The 22,148-nt window shown below is 35.0% G+C and overlaps 1 protein-coding gene across 1 annotated transcript; it reads right to left on the bottom strand.

Annotated features, from left to right (window-relative positions):
• Positions 1 to 20,524: 20,524 nt before the first annotated feature.
• LOC122411333 (uncharacterized) lies at positions 20,525 to 21,466 on the bottom strand. The gene has a single exon (XM_043420077.1). The coding sequence runs from the start codon at positions 21,464 to 21,466 to the stop codon at positions 20,525 to 20,527; it is 942 nt and encodes a 313-aa protein (XP_043276012.1).
• Positions 21,467 to 22,148: the final 682 nt, after the last annotated feature.

Raw genomic sequence — 22,148 nt, 5'->3', positions numbered from 1 at the left:
GACAATGTTTAGTGGAAATGGTGAAAAAAGTAAAGATGAAAAAAAGCGAAATAGAGGTCGAAATCCAAGATTGTGTTTTCAACAGTTAAAGTTTCATACGCAGAAGACTGCCAGTCAGAAGACCGAAATAAAATTTTGGTTCCTTCCGGATATAGAGATTTCTTGAGTTGGTCCGTATTCTGAATTTCTGGATTAACAAAAATTTTTGGATCCGCAAAGAAAATGAAGAAAGATAGAGTGCGGGTGAGTATACTTGCAGGCTCCGGTGACAATGCTTTTAAGTAAGTAGAATAATTTTTCAATATAATAGTAATTTTCTGATTACAGAATCTTTTATCTCCAGTGCTAATGAAATGTGGAAGTGGTCTGTTGCTGTTCCTTTTCATTTTTGGTTGTGAAGACTGTCGCAATGGTCCAAGTCCACGGGTTCCTAAAGTGTCAGAATTTGTTACGGACCAGCAAAAATTTTGTTGTCTGAGATAAAGGTATCAAAATTTGATCCTCAATCAGAATTTAAACCACAAGTTAATAGTAGAGATGAAGATGAAATTGCAATCAACAGCGTTAAAGTTTCATACTAGAAGACTGCCAGTCAGAAGACCGAGATAAAATTTTGGTTCCTTTCGGATAGAGATTTCTTGAGGTTTGGATCAACGTTGATCTGCAAAGAAAATGAAGAAAGATCAAGTGCGGGTGAGTATACTTGCAGGCTCCGGTGACAATGCTTTTGAGTAAGTAGAATAATTTTTCAATATAATAGTAATTTTCTGATTACAGAATCTTTTATCTCCAGTGCTAATGAAATGTGGAAGCGGTCTGTTGCTGTTCCTTTTCATTTTTGGTTTTGAAGATTGTCGCAATGGTCCAAGCGTAGAGGTTCCTAAAGTGTCAGAACTTGTTACGGACCAGCAAATCTGAGATAAAGGTATCAAAATTTGATCCTCAATCAGAATATAAACCACAAGCCCTATAAACTCGTTCAGTTTAATAGTATAGATGAAGATGAAATTGCAATAAAAATTTTTTTTTATTACAGTGGAAGCGGTGTTTCCTGATAAAACTCTTTTGATTCAAATGGACACGGTGTGATTTTTCCATGACCTCAGTTTGGTTGGTCAACACGGTTTTACAGTCTCAAGCGTTCCATGGAAATATATGGCTCAAAGTCTTGATTGTCCAGATTTCGTGATCTCAAGTGATTGATATGGAGGTATTCCTTGAGCCAAGGGCTTCAAATGAGTGGATACTGGGAATGAGATTCTTGGGTCAGACTCGTTGGGAATATGTTAGAACTTTTCAGTTCTGGAAGGTGCGATACTACAGAGAATGAAATTTCGATTCAGGTATATTTATATGCATTTCTTTGTAGTTTTCTATCTAATTGAATGAGAAACGAAGTCATCATTATGTGATTAATTGTATTCTATTTCAGTTAAAAAAAAAATATTTCTGGATTTTCGCTGTGAGAATTCCGTCCAAATTGCTTGGTCATTTTTCGTGTTGCTCTTGCCAAGACAAAACCATTGATTCAAGTGTTTCTCAAGGTAAGTCAGTATCCAAGTTTAACGCTACGAATTAGTCGATGATGGAAATTATTGCAATCATGGTTTGAAACACTTATATATATATATATATATATTTACGTTTTTTGCAGTTTTCCTCGTTGTTGCTGATAAGAAGTTACGGACTTGTGGCTTGGTTCATCGTGTTTTTCAGAAACGAGTTTGCTTAATGTATTTTGGTAAAAAATATGGTCCATTTTGAAATTTGCTCTGACTCGTTAATTCAGGAGTCAATGGGGTTGGAGAAGAAATTTATGAGGGCGTTGATGGAATTCTTGATAATTTAGAAAATGGCGCTGAATTTGTAACCGCATAACAGACTATTCGAAAGTATTGATGATTTTTAATCGAGCAAAGTAAAATTTAAGTTGGAAATAAAATATGCGCGCGCATGTTTGTTTGGCTGTATAGTACTTAAAACAACTTTAATATATAATAAAATGATTTTTCAAAAAAACTAATTCTGTGTAAGTTGGATTTTCAATATCGCGTTATCTGGAATTTTTATTAGCCGTAATTTGATATATTTTTCTCTTTCAATGAGGCAGGGAATTTTTTAAAAAATTTCCAAGGTAGGGAAACTAAAAATCTATTTTATTAATTAAAAATTTTTCCGAATACACTGATAGGTAATAATTATAGTGCAGGAAATTCTATATTCACTTGTGGACAGACTTATGTCGGTCTTTCTCGTGTTACTACCTTAGACGGACTACATTTAATCAATTTCGATCCCCATTCTGTAAAAGCAGATGAGTTAGCTATAAGGGAATACAATCGTCTCAGACAGAAGTTTCGTACAGATCTTGTCCTCATAAAGTTTGCCAAACAATGGGCTCCCAAAATTCCAGATTTTGTTTGGGCTATATCCAAAAATGTTATGGAGTGTCAATCAGCGGCAAGTGAATGGAAAAATATGAGCTCCTGGTCTATTAACGGATTAACCAATACGGATGGTGTTTCGTGTTATGCTAATTCTATTATACAATGTATTTTCAATTGCAAACCTCTTAGGGAAGAATTTTTCAGAACTTCGGAGGAGAAAGAAAATCCTATACCTCTTTTACTTCGGTCTTATGTGGAAAGAAATAAATCAGTGAGTTCATGCGTTGTAAGAGAATATGTAGGAGAATCGTTTATTCAAAAAAAAACACCACGACGTTTCTGAATTTTTCATGGGAATCTGCAAAAAATCTGATTTACTTCAAAATGCTGTAGAACATAAATTGATTATTAAAGTTCGATGTAAAGCTTGTCAATATACGACCACAGATGAACAAGCAAATAATATACTAGTTTTGAGCTTTCCGCGTGTTAAAAAAGCTTTTACTTTACAGGAATTAATCGAACATAGTTTGTCTCAGTGGAATCCGATTGAAGGTCATCAGTGCAATGCTTGTGGCGGAATGGGAACACTCTTAACAAAAACTTCGCTATCAACTGTTCAAGGCGTTTTGATTCTTCAACTTTTAATATTATCTATAGATGAAAAAACTATGAAACTTTCAAAGATTGATTTTAGTATTAAAGGTATTCCATCCGCTGTAGTTACTGTTTGCGGCGAAAAATATAAAGTCAATAGTGCTATTTTCCATCATGATCGAACAGTATTTGAAGGGCATTATACGAACATGTTAAGATCTGGTACGTCATGGGTTTTTGCTGATGATGCTAAGGTCGAAAAAAGAAGTTGGCCGAGAAACGCCAAGAATAGTTATGTGTATTTCTTGGAACGAACAAAAAAATGAATTAATGATAATAGTTGTGTCGTAACATGGCCTGTGAATTTTTTTCAAGTTCACAGTGCACAAAAAGTAGTCAAATCAAACCGTGAAAACAGCATGAGTGCTGTAAAAAAATTGGAGACAAGTACATTTATGTTTTATGTAACCTCGACTGATGAATGAAACCCGACGTGTTACTCGTGTAGTCCAAAAAATAAATGCTCGATGATTTATAAGAAGTTGTTCGATCTATTCTCTGGAAACTTGCTTCAATAATGAGCAATTCATTACTAAAGGTTATAAAAAAAAACTATTTCAAACGTAATGAATAAAAAAAATGAATCTGTTAAATCTTGGTAATGTATGAAAAACATTTGGTTCAAAGGAACAAAAGGTTGTCAAATAAATGCAAAAGGGACGAGTACATCGGATGACGAATAGACAAAATTTTTAACATAATGGTATGTAAAAAAAATTACGAAACCAACTGTGTTTGAATAAAACAATTAAGAAAAGCTCTCACAAATCATGAAAAAACATTATATTAAAAAAATTAAAAATCTGGAATTATTTTGTAAAGGAAAAAAAAAATCAAATAGAACGTGAAAAATTCATTCTTACGGGAAGTATCCGGAACTTGAGAAAGTTCTAAAACTTGCTTCAAATGAGCAATTCATTACTAAAGGTTATAAAAAAACCATTTCAAACGTAATGAATAAAAAAAATGAATCTGCTAAATCCTGGTAATGTATGAAAAACGTTTGGTGTTCAAATGAACAAAACGTTGTCAAATAAATGCAAGTGACGAGTACATCGGATGGCGAATGAAAAAAATTAAAAACATAATGGTATGTAAAAAAAATTATGAAACCAACTGTAAATAATTTCAACAACACAATTAAGAAAAGCTTTCACAAATCGTGAAAAAAATATTATATTTAGAAGAAATACAAATCCGTAATTATATTGTAAAGGAAAAAAAAATTCAAATAGAACGTGAGAAATTCATTCCTACGGGAAGCACCGGAACTTGAAAAAGTTCTAGTGAATCAAAAAGTTACCAAAAAATCGCATCAAAGGTAAAAGTCATTTGTTACTCTATGGTGACAGATACTTAGAAGAAAATCGATTCTTCTCAGACTTTCAGGATCCCTTGGTATTCACAATATTCGATGTCGATTTCGTGTCGGTACAAATTATGTTTAAATATGTGCTAAAAGTACTTGTCCGGCCCATCACTTTTCATTCAAATTGCTCATTCAAATAAAAATCAGGGCTCTTTTAGATCTAATGGATCATATGTATGCCTACAGAGGGAATTGAGAAAATTATCTCCAAGAGATTTTAACTTAATTGCATTCAATTTTTTTGTAATATACAAGAGATATTATTGTGTATTGATGAAAAAATACCCTTCGGATGATAAAAATTGTCAAGCTTCCAAATTAACTCTCCAGTTTATATTGAAATGACGGCAATTTTTACTTCACATTTCCTTCTTCAACCGAATTTTATTTGTTATAGCAACTAACCTATTCAATTACTGAAGATATTCAACTGATAATAAATCACATTTTAATAAATTTTCGAGAGGATTCGTCTGTATAATCTCGTTTTTTTTTATTATCACATACACAATTGCACTTTGTTAAAATCAACATAAAAACATGAGTGAATTGTTGCGAAGAAATAGTTGCTGCCGAGCATATATGAGATGATGTTCGAATTCAGGTGGGCGTGTAACGGCAGCGTTAATACTAGTTCCATAAAAATAATACATTAATTAAGGTCTAGTTTGATTCTTATTTGAATGAGCAATTTGAATGAAAAGTGATGGGCCGGACAAGTACTTTTAGCACATATTTAAACATAATTTGTACCGACACGAAATCGACATCGAATATTGTGAATACCAAGGGATCCTGAAAGTCTGAGAAGAATCGATTTTCTTCTAAGTATCTGTCACCATAGAGTAACAAATGACTTTTACCTTTGATGCGATTTTTTGGTAACTTTTTGATTCACTAGAACTTTTTCAAGTTCCGGTGCTTCCCGTAGGAATGAATTTCTCACGTTCTATTTGAATTTTTTTTTCCTTTACAATATAATTACGGATTTGTATTTCTTCTAAATATAATATTTTTTTCACGATTTGTGAAAGCTTTTCTTAATTGTGTTGTTGAAATTATTTACAGTTGGTTTCATAATTTTTTTTACATACCATTATGTTTTTAATTTTTTTCATTCGCCATCCGATGTACTCGTCACTTGCATTTATTTGACAACGTTTTGTTCATTTGAACACCAAACGTTTTTCATACATTACCAGGATTTAGCAGATTCATTTTTTTTATTCATTACGTTTGAAATGGTTTTTTTATAACCTTTAGTAATGAATTGCTCATTTGAAGCAAGTTTTAGAACTTTCTCAAGTTCCGGATACTTCCCGTAAGAATGAATTTTTCACGTTCTATTTGATTTTTTTTTTCCTTTACAAAATAATTCCAGATTTTTAATTTTTTTAATATAATGTTTTTTCATGATTTGTGAGAGCTTTTCTTAATTGTTTTATTCAAACACAGTTGGTTTCGTAATTTTTTTTACATACCATTATGTTAAAAATTTTGTCTATTCGTCATCCGATGTACTCGTCCCTTTTGCATTTATTTGACAACCTTTTGTTCCTTTGAACCAAATGTTTTTCATACATTACCAAGATTTAACAGATTCATTTTTTTTATTCATTACGTTTGAAATAGTTTTTTTTTATAACCTTTAGTAATGAATTGCTCATTATTGAAGCAAGTTTCCAGAGAATAGATCGAACAACTTCTTATAAATCATCGAGCATTTATTTTTTGGACTACACGAGTAACACGTCGGGTTTCATTCATCAGTCGAGGTTACATAAAACATAAATGTACTTGTCTCCAATTTTTTTACAGCACTCATGCTGTTTTCACGGTTTAGTTTTTGTACCGCCGGAGATTTTTTTTTTATAAGAATTTTCAAAAAATATCTAAGGATCCAAACAGTTCGAAAAAAATGGCTTTGATGAAAAAATCTAAAAAAATCAAGTGAATAAATTTATGATATTTTTTTTGCATAGAGTTCTTGAAAAGGTAATTGAAAGATAAACAATTAAAAAAAAAAAACATTCAGTTTGATATGATTTCAAACAAGTTATAAGCATTTGTAAAAAAAAACAACTACAATTTTTTTAAACTTGCACATCGTGAATAACTAGATAAAACGAATCGAAAAAAATCATGACATTCTTTACCATGGGCTATGAAAAAACCATAGAATTGAAGCCAAATCGAAAATGTGAATTTCCACCGTAAGTTGAGATGGCAGGAAAAGTTGGCCACTTTTCCGGAAAATAGTGATAGTGATAAACTTACTTTGAACATTCTTTTCTTGAAAGTGTGGAATTTGCCGAACACGTACATCTCCGACAATTCGAGTGATTTCTCATCTGAAGAATCATTGACTTTTTTGCACATTTCAATATAACAATTGTGATATTGTTCACATAGTTTGATACAATCCTGAAATAAATTGGAATTTCGTCGATATAAAAATGATAATATGATGTGATCGGAGAAAATGTCGTTGCGATTACCTTCATGCGGAAAATAACGGCTGATTTTGAGCCATGCCAAATATTCTGGGTGTCTCCCTCAGAAAGATATAGTTTGCATGCTAATATCAATTGATTAGTCATCTGAAAACGAGAAATCATTCTGATTATTATTTATTGGACCGTTTCGCTTATTTCAAGAGCGTCCTCGCAGTTTTTAGAGAGGATACAAACGAAAGCATAAGGTAAATTCTATGTGGAATCACGAGGTTTTCTCTGTCATAATAAAATGAAGTACGTTATGAGAGATTAATTTGGGATTAAGGAGACGCCGTCGCTCCATGGGACGACAGTATGATCCTTTATCATCGGCATTAGTGACGAATAGTGAAGGATCGCTGCTGAAAAAAATGGATAATATTGTTACGTTCCAGTATGAAGCTGGACGCCCCTCACTTTTTCTTCTTAAATCTACAATTCTAAACTCACATGATCGTTCGTCGATAAATAAATTCATAGCTAGTAAGATAACTCAACATAAAATATACTCTAAGAGAATCCCGGCTATGTCCAACAAACTACATAAACACAAACCGACATATCCTGCGAGATACTCGACAACCGCACAGATCTTCTTTTTTCCTCAACCTCCCATTCTCGAAAAACTTGCAAGTGCACGTGTGCCCTAGACATTACTCGTCCTTTCAGTCGCCACATAAATACACACGTCCGGCGCAAGAAGATATAAAATCTATCCAAGTCCTTTTCCCAAATATTCCTTATCCCCAATTGTATCACCAATGTAAACATCCTCCAGACCCATACGAATTCCAAAGCTGCGTTTCGAAAACAACGTTTCCCACGAGCTTTGAAGACGCATCCCTCTTTTCCAAGAGGAACATCTGCACATTAGGGCGATTCAAAAAAAATTTTTTTTTTTTTACATTGCAGACAGGCTTAAAAGTTTCTTTTGGTGTAAAAAGACTCATCGCACTTTTCTATTTTCCATAAGAATAACATTGGAAATTTCTTTTTTGCACATGCTGATACTGCAAGCCCATCGTGCGTCATATAAAAAACCCTAGGGAAAAAAGGTTGGGACAAGTACATTGATGGTGTCGTGTTTGCTGATAATTCCATCCATAAAAAAACACTTGGAAACCGATGCCTCATTCTTCTTATTTGATTCGAACAGCTAAATCAATTGAAAAAAATTCCACCTATTTTACGTGCAGCATTAAAATTTATTATATCAATTTGAGGCCAAGTATTTTGCAATGAACTGAAAAAAGTTACCACTTGAATTGCGTGCAGCAGTAAAATTTATGATATCAATCGGTGGACAAGTATTTTATTAGTAACTCCAAATTATGACATTATTAAATTGTTCTAAGAAGCTTTAAAAAATCCAAAAAAAATCACATGAAAGCTAATCATTTGTTACTCTATGGTGACAGACTTATAAGAAAATCGATTTTTCTCAGACTTTCAGGATCCTTTGGTATTATTCACAAAATTCAACGTCGATTGGATCGATACATATTATGTTTAAATATGTGTTTAAAGTACTTGTCCGGCCCATCACTATTCATTCAATAAAAAATCAATCATAAAAAAACGAAATTGTACGGCAAAATCTGGTTAAAAATTTGTTGAAATGCGATTCATTTAGAGTTTAATGTTCTTAATAATAGTATAGGTTAGTTCTTATTCCGAATGGAATTCGTTCGCTGGAAGAATAAGTGGGAAGTAAAAATTGCCATCATTGAATATAAACTGCAGAGTTATTTTGGAAGCTTGAACATATATATTATGTACAGTTTTTTTCATTTATCGATGCAGAATAATATCCCTTGTATATTGCGGAACAATTTGTTTGCGTTTTTTATTAAATTAGTGCAATTAGATAAAAATTACTTGAAGATAATTCTCTCAATTCCCTCTGCATGAATACTTGTGATCCATCAGTTCTAGAGAAGCCCTAATTTTTATTAGGAGAAACAATTTAAACGGAAAGTGATGGGCCGGACAAGTACTTTTAACACATATTTAAACATAATATGTATCGATCCAATCGATGCACGATTTTGTGAATAATACCAAACGATCCTGAAAGTCTGAGAAAAATCGATTTTCTTATAAGTCTCTGTCATCATAGAATTACAAATTATTAGCTTTCATGTGATTTTTTTTTGGATTTCAACGCTTCTTAAAACAATTTAATAATGTCGTAATATGGAGTTACTAATAAAATACTTGTCCACCGATTGATATCATAAATTTTAGTGCTGCACGTAAGTCAAGTGATAACTTTTTTCGATTCATTAGAAAATACTTGGCCTCGAATTGATATAATAAATTTTAATGCTGCACGTAAATTAGGTGAAATTTTTTTCAATTGATTTAGCTGTTCGTATCAAATAAGAAGAATGAGGCATCGGTTTCCAAGTATTGTTTTTAAGGATGGAATTAATATAAACTTCCCCTAGGGAAAAGTACATTGATGGTCCCTCGTTTGCTGATAATTCCACCCATAAAAAAAACTTTAAACAAAACTTTTTTTTAATTGTAAAAAAAATTATTTCATAAAAAGAAATACACAACAATTCGAAAAAAATTTTACAGATCTTGAAAAAACGTTATATTAAAAAAAAACTAATCTGCATCTATTTTTTAAAGTGTCAGAAGAATCAAATAACAAGTAAAAAATAATAAACCGAAAAATCGCCCTTGAAATCATTTTGGAAACCGATGCCTCATTCTTCTTATTTGATTCGAACAGCTAAATCAATTGAAAAAAATTCCATCTAATTTACGTGCAACATTAAAATAAATTATATTAATTCGAGGCCAAGTAATTTCTAATGAATTGAAAAAAATTACCATTTGAATTACGTACAGCACTAAAATTTATGATATCAATCGGTGGACAAGTATTTTATTAGTAACTCCAAATTTTGACATTATTGAATTGGTCTGAGTAGCTTTCAAATCCAAAAGAATCACATGCAAGCTAGTCATTTCTTACTCTATGGTGGCAGAGACTTATAAGAAAATCGATTCTTCTCAGACTTTCAGGATCCTCTGGTATTATTCACAAAATTCGACGTCGATTGGATCGATACAAGTTATGTTTAAATATGTGTTAAAAATACTTGTCCGGCCCATCACTTTCCGTTTAAATTGTTTATCCAAATAAAAGTTAGGGCTTGTCTAGAACTGATGGACCACAAGTATTCATGCAGAGGGAATTGAGAGAATTATCTTCATGTAATTTTTACTTAATTGCACTAATTTAATAAAAAACGGAAACAAATTATTCCGCAATATAGAAGGGATATTATTGTGCATCGATAAATGAAAAAAATTGTACATAATGTATATGTTCGAGCTTCCAAAATAACTGTGCAGTTTACATTCGATGACGGCAATTTTTACTTCCCACTTATTCTTCCAGCGAACGAATTCCATTCGGAATAAGAACTAACCTATACTATTATTAAGAACATTAAACTCTAAATGAATCGCATTTCAACAAATTTTTAACCGGATGCTGCTGTACAATTTCGTTTTTTTATGATTGATTTTTTATTGAATGAATAGTGATGGGCCTGACCAGTACTTTTAACACATATTTAAACATAAAATGTATCGATCCAATCGACGTCGAATTTTGTGAATAATACCAGAGGATCCTGAAAGTCTGAGAAGAATCGATTTTCTTATAAGTCCCTACCACCATAGAGTAAGAAATAACTAGCTTGCATGTGATTCTTTTGGATTTGAAAGCTTCTTACTTAGAACAATTCAATAATGTCAAAATTTGGAGTTACTAATAAAATACTTGTCCACCGATTGATATCATAAATTTTAGTGCTGCACGTAATTCAAATGGTAATTCTTTTCAATTAATTAGAAAATACTTGGCCTCGAATTGATATAATAAATTTTAATGTTGCACGTAAATTAGACTGTGAAAAACTGAAGACAAGTACATTTATGTCCCCTGGACAGCCCTCGTCAAATATTAATTCATTACAACGTATGAAAAACTATGCTCAAAAAAAATTGAACACCTATAAAAAACTACAAGCTCGTCATGGCAGCTCAAGAAAAAATGATTGAACCCTCAAAAAATAAAATCATACATTTTTTCTTGAAATTGAAAAAGGTATTGTCCGAGTAAAAGTCTGCTTCTAAAAAAACTATCCAAAAACCAAACTCATCATACACTTTATGAAAAACCTTCTTCATTATCATTCAATAGAATATCGAACCTCGTAAAAACACGCTTCCTTCCAAATAATTATTACAAAATAATTCACAAAAATGACGTCTCAAATGACCATCTCAAATGCATTAATGAATAACCTCGAACCTGTGATATGGAAATACGTAATCTCAAGACATTCCGCTCAAAGGAACTGAACGTTGTCAAATGAGTGCAAAAGTGAAAAGTACATTGCATTGAGAACCGAAAAAATACAAATGTAATATATTTAAAGAAGATTAAAAAATAAAAATAATCAAATGATAAACAAAAGAAAAACAAAAACACAAAAAATCGCAAATACAAAAAGTTATAATAACAAAAAATTACAAAGAAAAAAAATACGAAGATTTTAACTTACTGAATAGTCAACTAAATTATTGAATTTTAGCCGTTGTGAAATCATGTTCTAATGGGCTTTGAGAATACCCGGCTGCCTCAGAACGTTTTAGCTAAATTACTAAAAGATCGACAACCATAAAAGTTACAAAATCTTGGTTTTAAGCAATTATATAGAAGAACAATGCCACCCATTTTTTTTATAACCAGCACATATAAAACTGTGGTTAATTTCGAGTTGAGAATACTCTTCCGGCCCAAGGAGTCCTGACTGAGTTACTATTCGACAGTAGAAACTTATAAGGAAACCGAAATCTTCCTGCCCATGACTTTTTGAGAAAATGGCTAATCCAAAATATCACATCAAAGGTGAAGTCATTTTTCACTTTATGATAGTAGAGATTTATAAGAAAATCGATTCTTCTCCGACTTTCAGGACCCCCTATGATTCACTACATATTCGAGGTCGATTGGATCGGTACGAGTTATTTTTAAATACGTGTTGAAAGTACTTGTCCGGCCCATCACTTTCTATTCAAATTGCTCATTCATAAAAAAATCAGGGCTTTCCTAAAATTGATGAACCACAAGTATGAATTCGGAGAGAGTTGACAAAAATATCTTTAGGTAATTGAATAAATTGTGAAAAAAATCTAATCCAATTTCCCCGTATTTTACAAGGGATTTCATTGTGCAACCATAAAATAAAAAAATATACTCTGCACGATACAAATTTTCAAGCATTCAAGATAACTTCTCAGCTTACATTGCAAAATGAAAGCAATTCTTACCTCTCATTTCTTTCAGCGAAGAAATTCCATATTCAGTATAGGAACCATCCTATACTAATGTTGAGAATATTGAAATGATAATATGTCGCATTTTTCGAAAAAATTCGATCGGACTCAGCCATACGATTGTGTGTTTATTTTTTTATATCCACGTATACAATTTTATCCGGTTAAAATCAATAAATATCAACAGTTAAGTAAAACACGAGCGTTTCGAGGAATTCAAAGAAATATGATTTTTTTGTTCCATGATATTAACATATGGATTAGCTTCGTCTTTGATTTTTTTATGAATGAGCAATTTGAATAGAAAGTGATGGGCCGGACAAGTACTTTCAACACGTATTTAAAAATAACTCGTACCGATCCAATCGACCTCGAATATGTAGTGAATCATAGGGGGTCCTGAAAGTCGGAGAAGAATCGATTTTCTTATAAATCTCTACTATCATAAAGTGAAAAATGACTTCACCTTTGATGTGATATTTTGGATTAGCCATTTTCTCAAAAAGTCATGGGCAGGAAGATTTCGGTTTCCTTATAAGTTTCTACTGTCGAATAGTAACTCAGTCAGGACTCCTTGGGCCGGAAGAGTATTCTCAACTCGAAATTAACCACAGTTTTATATGTGCTGGTTATAAAAAAAATGGGTGGCATTGTTCTTCTATATAATTGCTTAAAACTAAGATTTTGTAACTTTTATGGTTGTCGATCTTTTAGTAATTTAGCTAAAACGTTCTGAGGCAGCCGGGTATTCTCAAAGCCCATTAGAACATGATTTCACAACGGCTAAAATTCAATAATTTAGTTGACTATTCAGTAAGTTAAAATCTTCGTATTTTTTTTCTTTGTAATTTTTTGTTATTATAACTTTTTGTATTTGCGATTTTTTGTGTTTTTGTTTTTCTTTTGTTTATCATTTGATTATTTGTATTTTTTAATCTTCTTTAAATATATTACATTTGTATTTTTTCGGTTCTCAATGCAATGTACTTTTCACTTTTGCACTTATTTGACAACGTTCAGTTCCTTTGAGCGGAATGTCTTGAGATTACGTATTTCCATATCACAGGTTCGAGGTTATTCATTAATGCATTTGAGATGGTCATTTGAGACGTCATTTTTGTGAATTATTTTGTAATAATTATTTGGAAGGAAGCGTGTTTTTACGAGGTTCGATATTCTTTTGAATGATAATGAAGAAGGTTTTTCATAAAGTGTATGATGAGTTTGGTTTTTGGATAGTTTTTTTAGAAGCAGACTTTTACTCGGACAATACCTTTTTCAATTTCAAGAAAAAATGTATGATTTTATTTTTTGAGGGTTCAATCATTTTTTCTTGAGCTGCCATGACGAGCTTGTAGTTTTTTATAGGTGTTCAATTTTTTTTGAGCATAGTTTTTCATACGTTGTAATGAATTAATATTTGACGAGGGCTGTCCAGGGGACATAAATGTACTTGTCTTCAGTTTTTCACAGCATTCATGCTGTATTTCATGTTTATTTGCCGACTTTTTGTGCACCGTGAACTTGAAATTTAACAAGATATTTAAAAATCGAAATCATGATAGTGTAGACCGGTTCATCTCTTCTTGATATTACGACAATATATAGATGTGATCTGTTATCGTTGATTTATTTCTCAATTTGTTCTAAGAAAAACACATAACCATTTTTGGCGTTTCTCGGCCAACTTCTTTTCTCGACCTTAGTATCATCCAGAGATCGTCAAAAAAAAATTTTTTCATTTTTAATTTTTACATTGATCAAAAATGCACATTGGGAAAATAATTATTATCAGTTGATTACAAATTTAAATCAGTAATTATTTCAAATTACATTATCAAATGAAAAATCCACTTCTAATTGATGAAGGAGATATTACCAATTGACAAAAAATTTCCAATTGATGCAGAAGATATTGTCAATTGACCAACCAATTTCCAATTGATGGAGGAGATATTACCAATTGACCAACCAATTTCTAATTAATAAAGGTGATATTGCCAATTGACGAAAATTTTTCAATTGATCCAAAATATTCTGTCAATTGATCATATAAAATTCAATTCTGGAGACATTTTTGACCAATTGGTAGATCATACATTGATCGGTTTAAGCATACATAGTATGCGATACGTTCGTGAAGATCTTCGACGCTTAGGTCTACGGCTCCATGATTTTCGATGTCTAGTTATTTTTCTCCATGGTTTCTGATGTCTAGGTCGACGGTTCCATGTTTTTCGATGTCCGGGCATATTGCTCCATGGTTTTCGGTGTCTAGGTATACTTCTCCATGGTTTTCGATGTCAAGGAATATTCCTCTATGGTTTTCGATGTCTAGGTATATTACTCCATGGTTTTGGATGTCTAGGCATATTGCAACACGGTTTTCGATATCTAGGTATACTTCTTCGTGGTTTTCTATGTCGAGGAATATTTATCCATGGCTTTCGATATCTAGGCATATTTTTCCGAGGTTCTCGACGTCTAGGTATGTTTCTCTATGGTTTTCGATATCTAGGTATATTTCTCCATGGTTTTCCATGTCTAGGTCGACGAGTTCATAGTTTCCAATGTGTAGGTCGACGGATCCATGGTTTCCTATATCCAGTCATATTGCTCCATGGTTTTCGGTGTCTAGGTATATTTTTCCATGGTTTTCGATGTTCAGGCATGTTGCTCCAAGGTTTTGGATGTCTAGGTCAACGGCTACATGGTTTTCCATGTCTCGGTATCTTTCTCCATGGTGTTCGATGTCTAGGTATATTTCTCCATGGTTTTCGATGTCGCGGCATATTTCTCCATGGTTTCCGATGTCTAGGTCGACGGATCCATGATTTTCGATTTTGGTATATTTCTCCATGGTTTTCGATGTTCACGCATATTGCTCCATGGTTTTCAATATCTAGGCATATTTCTCCATGGTTTTCGATGTCTTGACATATTGCTCCATGGGTTTCGATGTCTAGGTATACATCTCCATGGTTTTCGATGTCAAGGCATATTCCTCCATGGTTTTCGATGTCTAGGTCGACGGGTCCATGGTTTCCGATGTCTAGGTCGACGGATCCATGGTTTCCGATGTCTAGTTCGACGGATCCATGGTTTCCGATGTCGAAGTCGACGGATCCATGGTTTGCGATGTTGACAGGTCGACAGATCTATGGCTTTCGATGGCTAGGTCGACGCTTCTGATTTTCGAAATTATGAAAATCTTATATCGGAATTGTGCTCAGCAGTCACAAAAACTCTCGAGAAATGATTCCAGGTTAATGGGATTGATTTTAAGAAAGTCCTTCAAGATATTATATTTGACACTTTAAATTTTTGAAATTTGAAACATTCGACATCAGATTTCTGCTCAGCAACCCCGGAAACCTTTCAGTAACAAGTTTCGGGCCAATTACATTGTTGTTCAATAAATCGTTCGAAATATCAGATTCATCACTTCGAATTTTTGAAATTTAGAAAAGTCGGCGGCAAATTCGTGTTCAGTGACACCAAAAACCTCTGACTAACAAGTTTCAGGCCAGTTGGATCAATTTTTCAAAAAGTGGTTTGGAATATAAGATCCGCCATTTAGAATTTTCGTAATTCAGGAAATCTGATACTGGAATTGCGCTCAGCAGCCCCAAAAACCCCCGATCTCCATCAATCTATCGTATTCCATATCTAAATTGTATCGCTCATTATCGATAAATATATAATCATTTAACAACATTGTGGGCGAATTGACAAAGAACGATCCGGTCTTCATCGATTGACCGAAAACTTTTCATTTAATGGACAAATTTACGTCATTTGGCAAAACATTTTCCATCAATTGGAAAATTTTTGTCAATTGGCAATACATTTTTCATTAGTTGCCAATAATTTCCATAATCGATCATTTCATTTCCACAAATTTAAACTGTTCAATCAATTGAGAATCGACTAACGGTAACTTTCAAATTCTCAAGCATTTTGCAATACTACTTTTCCAAGAAAATAACAATGATGTTCTTCGTGAGTCTAATTTTCGGACAATTAATAATAACTATCAAAATTCGTGGCAAAAAAATTATTGGGGCTGATATCTGCTTTGACGTCGAAAACAATGGAGCCACGGGCCTAGACCTGGAAAATCATGAATGCGTCGACCTAGACATCGGAAACCATGGACTCGTCGACCTAGACATTGAAAATCATGGAGAAATATACCTAGACATCGAAAACCATGGAGAAATATACCTAGACGTCGAAAACCATGGAGAAATATACCTAGACATCGAAAACCATGAAGCCGTCGACATAGACATCGGAAACCATGGACCCGTCGACCTAGACATCGGAAACCATGGAGAAATATGCCTTGATATCGAAAACCATGGAGAAATATACCTAGACATCGAAAACCATGAAGCCGTCGACATAGACATCGGAAACCATGGACCCGTCGACCTAGACATCGGAAACCATGGAGAAATATGCCTACATGTCGAAAACCATGGAGAAATATACCTAGACATCGAAAACCATGAAGTCGTCTACCTAGACATCGGAAACCATGGAGAAATATGCCTACATGTCGAAAACCATGAAGTCGTCTACCTAGACATCGGAAACCATGGACCCGTCGACCTAGACATGGAGAACCATGGAGAAATATACCTAGACATCCAAAAACCATGAAGCCGTCTACCTAGACATCGGAAACCATGGAGAAATATACCTAGACATCGAAAACCATGAAGCTGTCGACATAGACATCGGAAACCATGGACCCGTCGACCTAGATATCGGAAACCATGGAGAAATATGCCTAGATATCGAAAACCATGGAGAAATATACCTAGACATCGAAAACCATGAAGCCTAAACATCGGAAACCATGGACCCGTCGACCTAGACATGGAGAACCATGGAGAAATATGTTTTGATATCGAAAACCATGGAGAAATATACCTAGACATCGAAAACCATGAAGCCGTCTACCTAGACATCGGAAACCATGGACCCGTCGACCTAGACATGGCGAACCATGGAGAAATATGCCTAGATATCGAAAACCATGGAGAAATATACCTAGACATCGAAAACCATGAAGCCGTCTACCTAGACATCGGAAACCATGGACCCGTCGACCTAGACATGGCGAACCATGGAGAAATATGCCTAGATATCGAAAACTATGGAGAAATATACCTAGACATCGAAAACCATGAAGCCGTCGACCTAGACATCGAAAACCATGGAGCCGTCGACCTAAGTACAATTTCACATCCGCATTCTCACCAGCACTTCTCAAAAAAATAGAATTCGAATTTGAGTTTAAACCACTAACACAACATCATGCTCATGATATCTTTAGTATATAAAAATGATTATTATGAATTATTATGAATTAAAATACCTGATCGTGATGTGAGCTTTCACATCACGATCACGATCACAATATATATAGGTATATCATCCATGGTCACGATGTTAGGTCAATCAACTTGGACACTGACAGCGATCCAACCTTATTTTTTCATGCATATAATAGAAATGTCAGACACGGAAATATATAGGTATACAAAATATGTATGGAACCAGATATCCCTAGTTCTTGAAACAAATAAACATCAAAAATGTGTGCGAAAAAATGCACAATTTTCTGAAGAAATTAAAAAAATCATAATTTATATCTTTCGAATGCGTTAAGCTACAGAGTTGCAAGAGGTCGCAATCGATAGAAAAAAATAAATAAAAAATACGTCAACTTGAAATATCCTATGGAATTCTGTGATTATTTTTTTATTGAAGAAAGAAATTTTCGAAACAAGTAGAAAAGCGATGGCTCCTGTAAAGAGTCTCTGGCAGCGACGTCATCATACATAAATGTACTTGTCTTTGAGTCACTACCGCGACTCTAGATGGAATTTTTGTCAATTAATTTATCTGTTCGAATCAAATCAGAAGAATGAGGCATCGGTTTCCAAAATGATTTCAAGGGCGATTTTTCGGTTTATTATTTTTTACTTGTTATTTGATTCTTTTGACACTTTAAAAAATAGATGCAGGTTAGTTTTTTTTTAATATAACGTTTTTTCAAGATCGGTAAAATTTTTTTCGAATTGTTCTGTATTTTTTTTATGAAATAATTTTTTTTACAATTGAAAAAAAGTTTTGTTTAAAGTTTTTTTTATGGGTGGAATTATCAGCAAACGAGGGATCATCAATGTACTTGTCCCAACCTTTTTTTTCCCTAGGGGAAGTTTATGGTTTGATATCACGTCTTTTTTCTCAAAAGATCCCTATTTATGTTCAGATGACTATAAGATTTTATTTTAAATTTCTATGAATTGTTTATAATTTTTGGCGTATAACGTTGGTTTTCACGAAAAAAGACCTATTTTTCGTCGAAATTGTACTGAAAATATTTCGATAGAGGTTTATTCTTGGACTTTGGTGATTTTTCTCCTTGTCTTCTAATATGTGTCGTCCATTGGGAACTCAACAGCATGGAGCAATGCGTGTTGCGGGCCGAGATATGATTTTCGGCTGATAACGTTAGGAAAAAGAAAGGAAAAGAGGAAAGATAGATCAAATTCAAGACACAACAAATCCAACAGAATTGGCCCTTTTTAAATGTTGCTTTTGCATTCTGAACCTAGACATTTTCGTGTCATTCAAAACGTGTCCCCGATGAAATATATTTCCTAAGTTTGCAAGTGGCCGCTGAGATCCAATTATCTACAGTTTGATAGTTGCTGAAAAAAGGCACCCGGAAACATTTATTATTTCAGAACTCAAAGAAGCAAAAAAAACTGAACGTACTTAATTCAACAGAGCAACCGAATTCAAAGACGTTTAAGGTACCTGCATTGGTTTTGGAGAAAAACAATTTCAGGAGAATTCAGGAATGAATTTAAAAGTTTAAAAACTCAGAATAAAATAGAAAACGGAAAATTTAGGAATTTAGAAAAGCTGAAGACGTTTGTGATGAATTTTTGAGATTACATGTTACAGTTGGAGTAAAAAATTTAAATGATTGGCACACATGCTGCGACACAAAAATATGAAAGTTTGGAGGTATTCGCTTCATACCGCAGTAATACAAACTTCAATAGTATTTAAAAAGAAATACTTTAAAACTTGCTAAACCAAGTTCTATTACTCATTCTCATAATCAAAGATAGAGGTTGATGCTTAACACACATATTTATGCACAGAAATTTCAGAGGTTGCAGGTATCTGCTGCGATTCAATGTATCTGCGCAATAAATTTTGAAGACAGCAATTTAAAATCTATCCATAAATGAGCAACTGAAGACTTCTGTGATGAGTGTTTACTTCATATATATGTTACAGTTAGTTTTAAAAAATAAAATGAGTGTGTAATTTTTTGAGAAGAATTCCTGGTTTGTGAGAAGGAATCGTGGATGAAATTGTATGGCCGGGTGAAGGAGAAATAAATAACTTGAAGCCGAAAGAATTTGGTGTAAAAAATGGGAAAAAATATCACAGTTTTATTAGTCGAAGAGTTCACAATGGTTTCTCGAAGATTCCACAGGTTGCCAAGATGGCGGCGAAATGATCGAAGAGAGCCGTTAGAGAAATAATTCCGATGTTATAGAACCGAAAACCACGTTAGGAAAACCGACAATTGCTCAAAGTGAACGCTTCAATTACGCGGGCGTAAATCGCGAAATCAAACCGGGCACTTCAAGAAATTTAAGAAAGAACACTAGTAGAACGGTTGAAAAATTAGAAGATTTGGAAGAGAATCCGTTAAAAGCCCGAAGCACGAGGATCACAATCGATCCGTCGCGTACCGAAATCCGTGGAAGAAGGGCGTAGAAGGCGCCGGTGAGCTACCGGCAAGTATAGCACGAAGGAGGGGAGCGCGCGCAGAGAGCACGGCACCGCCGAGCTCAAGCGAGAGACCAACCGTGCACTGAGGGCCCCACGCGAGAGAACGGCGAACCATGCCCTTTTCTGAACATACTCCCCGCCTTCGGCAACCGATGTTGACGAAGAAGTAACCGGAAGGATGCATAGTTTCGAAATGGGCCGCTTGAATGTTGAGGCCGTGCGAAGTGTGACGACTCGGGTGAGTTCGTCTTTTCCAGGGTGAAATACGACCGGCTGGCCGGAAGTTGACCCATGAACTGTTGAGCTTGAAGTGCTCGAAACCGTAAACCTTTCTTGCAACGAAGAATGAAGGATCGAATTGGTGCTCGACCCCCAACGATCCAGTAGTTGGGACGAAGGAGTGTCAGAGTCGATTAAGTTCCGCCGTGAAGAGTCTTGAAGTGCGCGTCAGTGATGACGGGCGTCGTAAACGTCGAATGACGAGGAAGAATCACCGGATGTTTTACTTCCGAATTTAGAATTGAATGCTGTAGGCGTCTCCCGACGCGAAAAGTTCCAAGCGAATTGATGAAGGGAGTTAAGGCCGACAGGAAATGACCCCGAGCCAGAAAGTTCCCGTTTGAAATTAATCGAAGTTCCGCAGAGAAGTAAGCCGATTGCGTATGTAACACCCAGAAGAGTCTTGCTGGTTCAAGATCGTCTGGAGTGAGCTGTATGTCCGTCCGAACCGGTGAGGAGCGCTCGAATCGATGAAGAGCCCGTTGACACATTGCCGTGATGCGAAGAAGTCGTGTCAATGAAGAATACCGATGTACAAGATCCCAAATCTCGCCTATTGGTTCGAGGTTTGAAGTGAAGATGAAGCCGGGCCGATGCTCAAGTGGAGCGTCCGTAGGAAGATTTATTGGTGGTGCCGGCCAGTTTTCCGAAGTGTTCATTAGCCAAGTGGGACCGGACCACCAGAGAGAATGCTTGGACAACTGAAGAGGAGTCAGTCCTCGCGAAGCACAGTCCGCTGGGTTCTCCTTTCCCGAAATGAAGCGCCATTTAGCCGTTGAAGTCAGGTCTTGAATGAGTGAAACTCGGTTCCGGACGAAGTCTTTCCAGCGAGCTGGTTGCGAAGAGACCCAGGTGAGAGTAACCGATGAGTCCGTCCAGAGATAGACAGGCGCGCCGTTTAGGGGGAGCATTTTCTGGACGTAAGAAATAAGCCGAGACAGAAGAAGAGTAGCCGAAAGCTCGAGGTGAGGAATACTCAGCCGTTTCAGAGGGGCTACTTTTGTTTTCGAAGAGATGAGCTTGACAGACGTCGAGCCGTCCGGAGAAGATGATCGAAGATAAACCACAGTAGCCATGGCGAGCTGCGAAGCGTCAGAAAATCCGTGAAGGTCGACCGAGTCCGTTGGAGAAGAATGTAGCCACCGAGGACGCGAAATAAGGGTTCAATCGCTTAGACTTTCGCGAAATTGCCACCACCAAGGTTGAAGTCGTTCCGGAAGAAGATCATCCCACTGCAGTTTTGCGAGCCAGAGCTTCTGCATGAAGATTTTGGCCGTAATAATTACTGGAGAAATGAAATCAAGCGGATCGAATAAGAAAGCAGTTTCCGAGAGTGCGATCCGCTTAGTTATTGTTGAAGAGAAGTTTGCCTGAAGATTGAACCGGAACACATCCTTGATTGGATCCCAGACTAGGCCCAAAAGCTTCGTCGTCGAATCCTCCGATTTAATCGAAACTGCTTCAGGTTGTAAGGCTGAAGAGTCAAGATGTTGAAGAGCCGCTGGTGAATTTGAAGTCCATTTTTGAAGGGGAAGGCAACCGCGAGTGCAGATCCTTTGAAGTTGAAGGGAAATTTCTAGAAGCTCTGAGACAGAATGTGACGAAGGTAAGCCGGAATAGCGCATGTCTCCGAGATTAGCCTAAGTACTGTCCATCCAAGCAAGGTTCGTTGAGCGATAAGATCGACAGGCTGGCCTTTTATGACCTCCGACTCGATTTAATTTGCCGTAGGAGTCGGCTCCGATGATGAGATTGATG

This window comes from Venturia canescens, chromosome 5 (genome assembly GCF_019457755.1).
Source record: "Venturia canescens isolate UGA chromosome 5, ASM1945775v1, whole genome shotgun sequence".
Lineage (NCBI taxonomy): Eukaryota > Metazoa > Arthropoda > Insecta > Hymenoptera > Ichneumonidae > Venturia > Venturia canescens.
Note: the sequence above shows the minus strand (reverse complement) of the source record. Positions and strands in the feature narration are given on the sequence as shown.

Bases quoted from the DNA above. Each gene is read 5' to 3' on its own strand.
- LOC122411333 (XM_043420077.1), bottom strand. From the start codon at position 21,466: ATGGCTACTGTGGTTTATCTTCGATCATCTTCTCCGGACGGCTCGACG.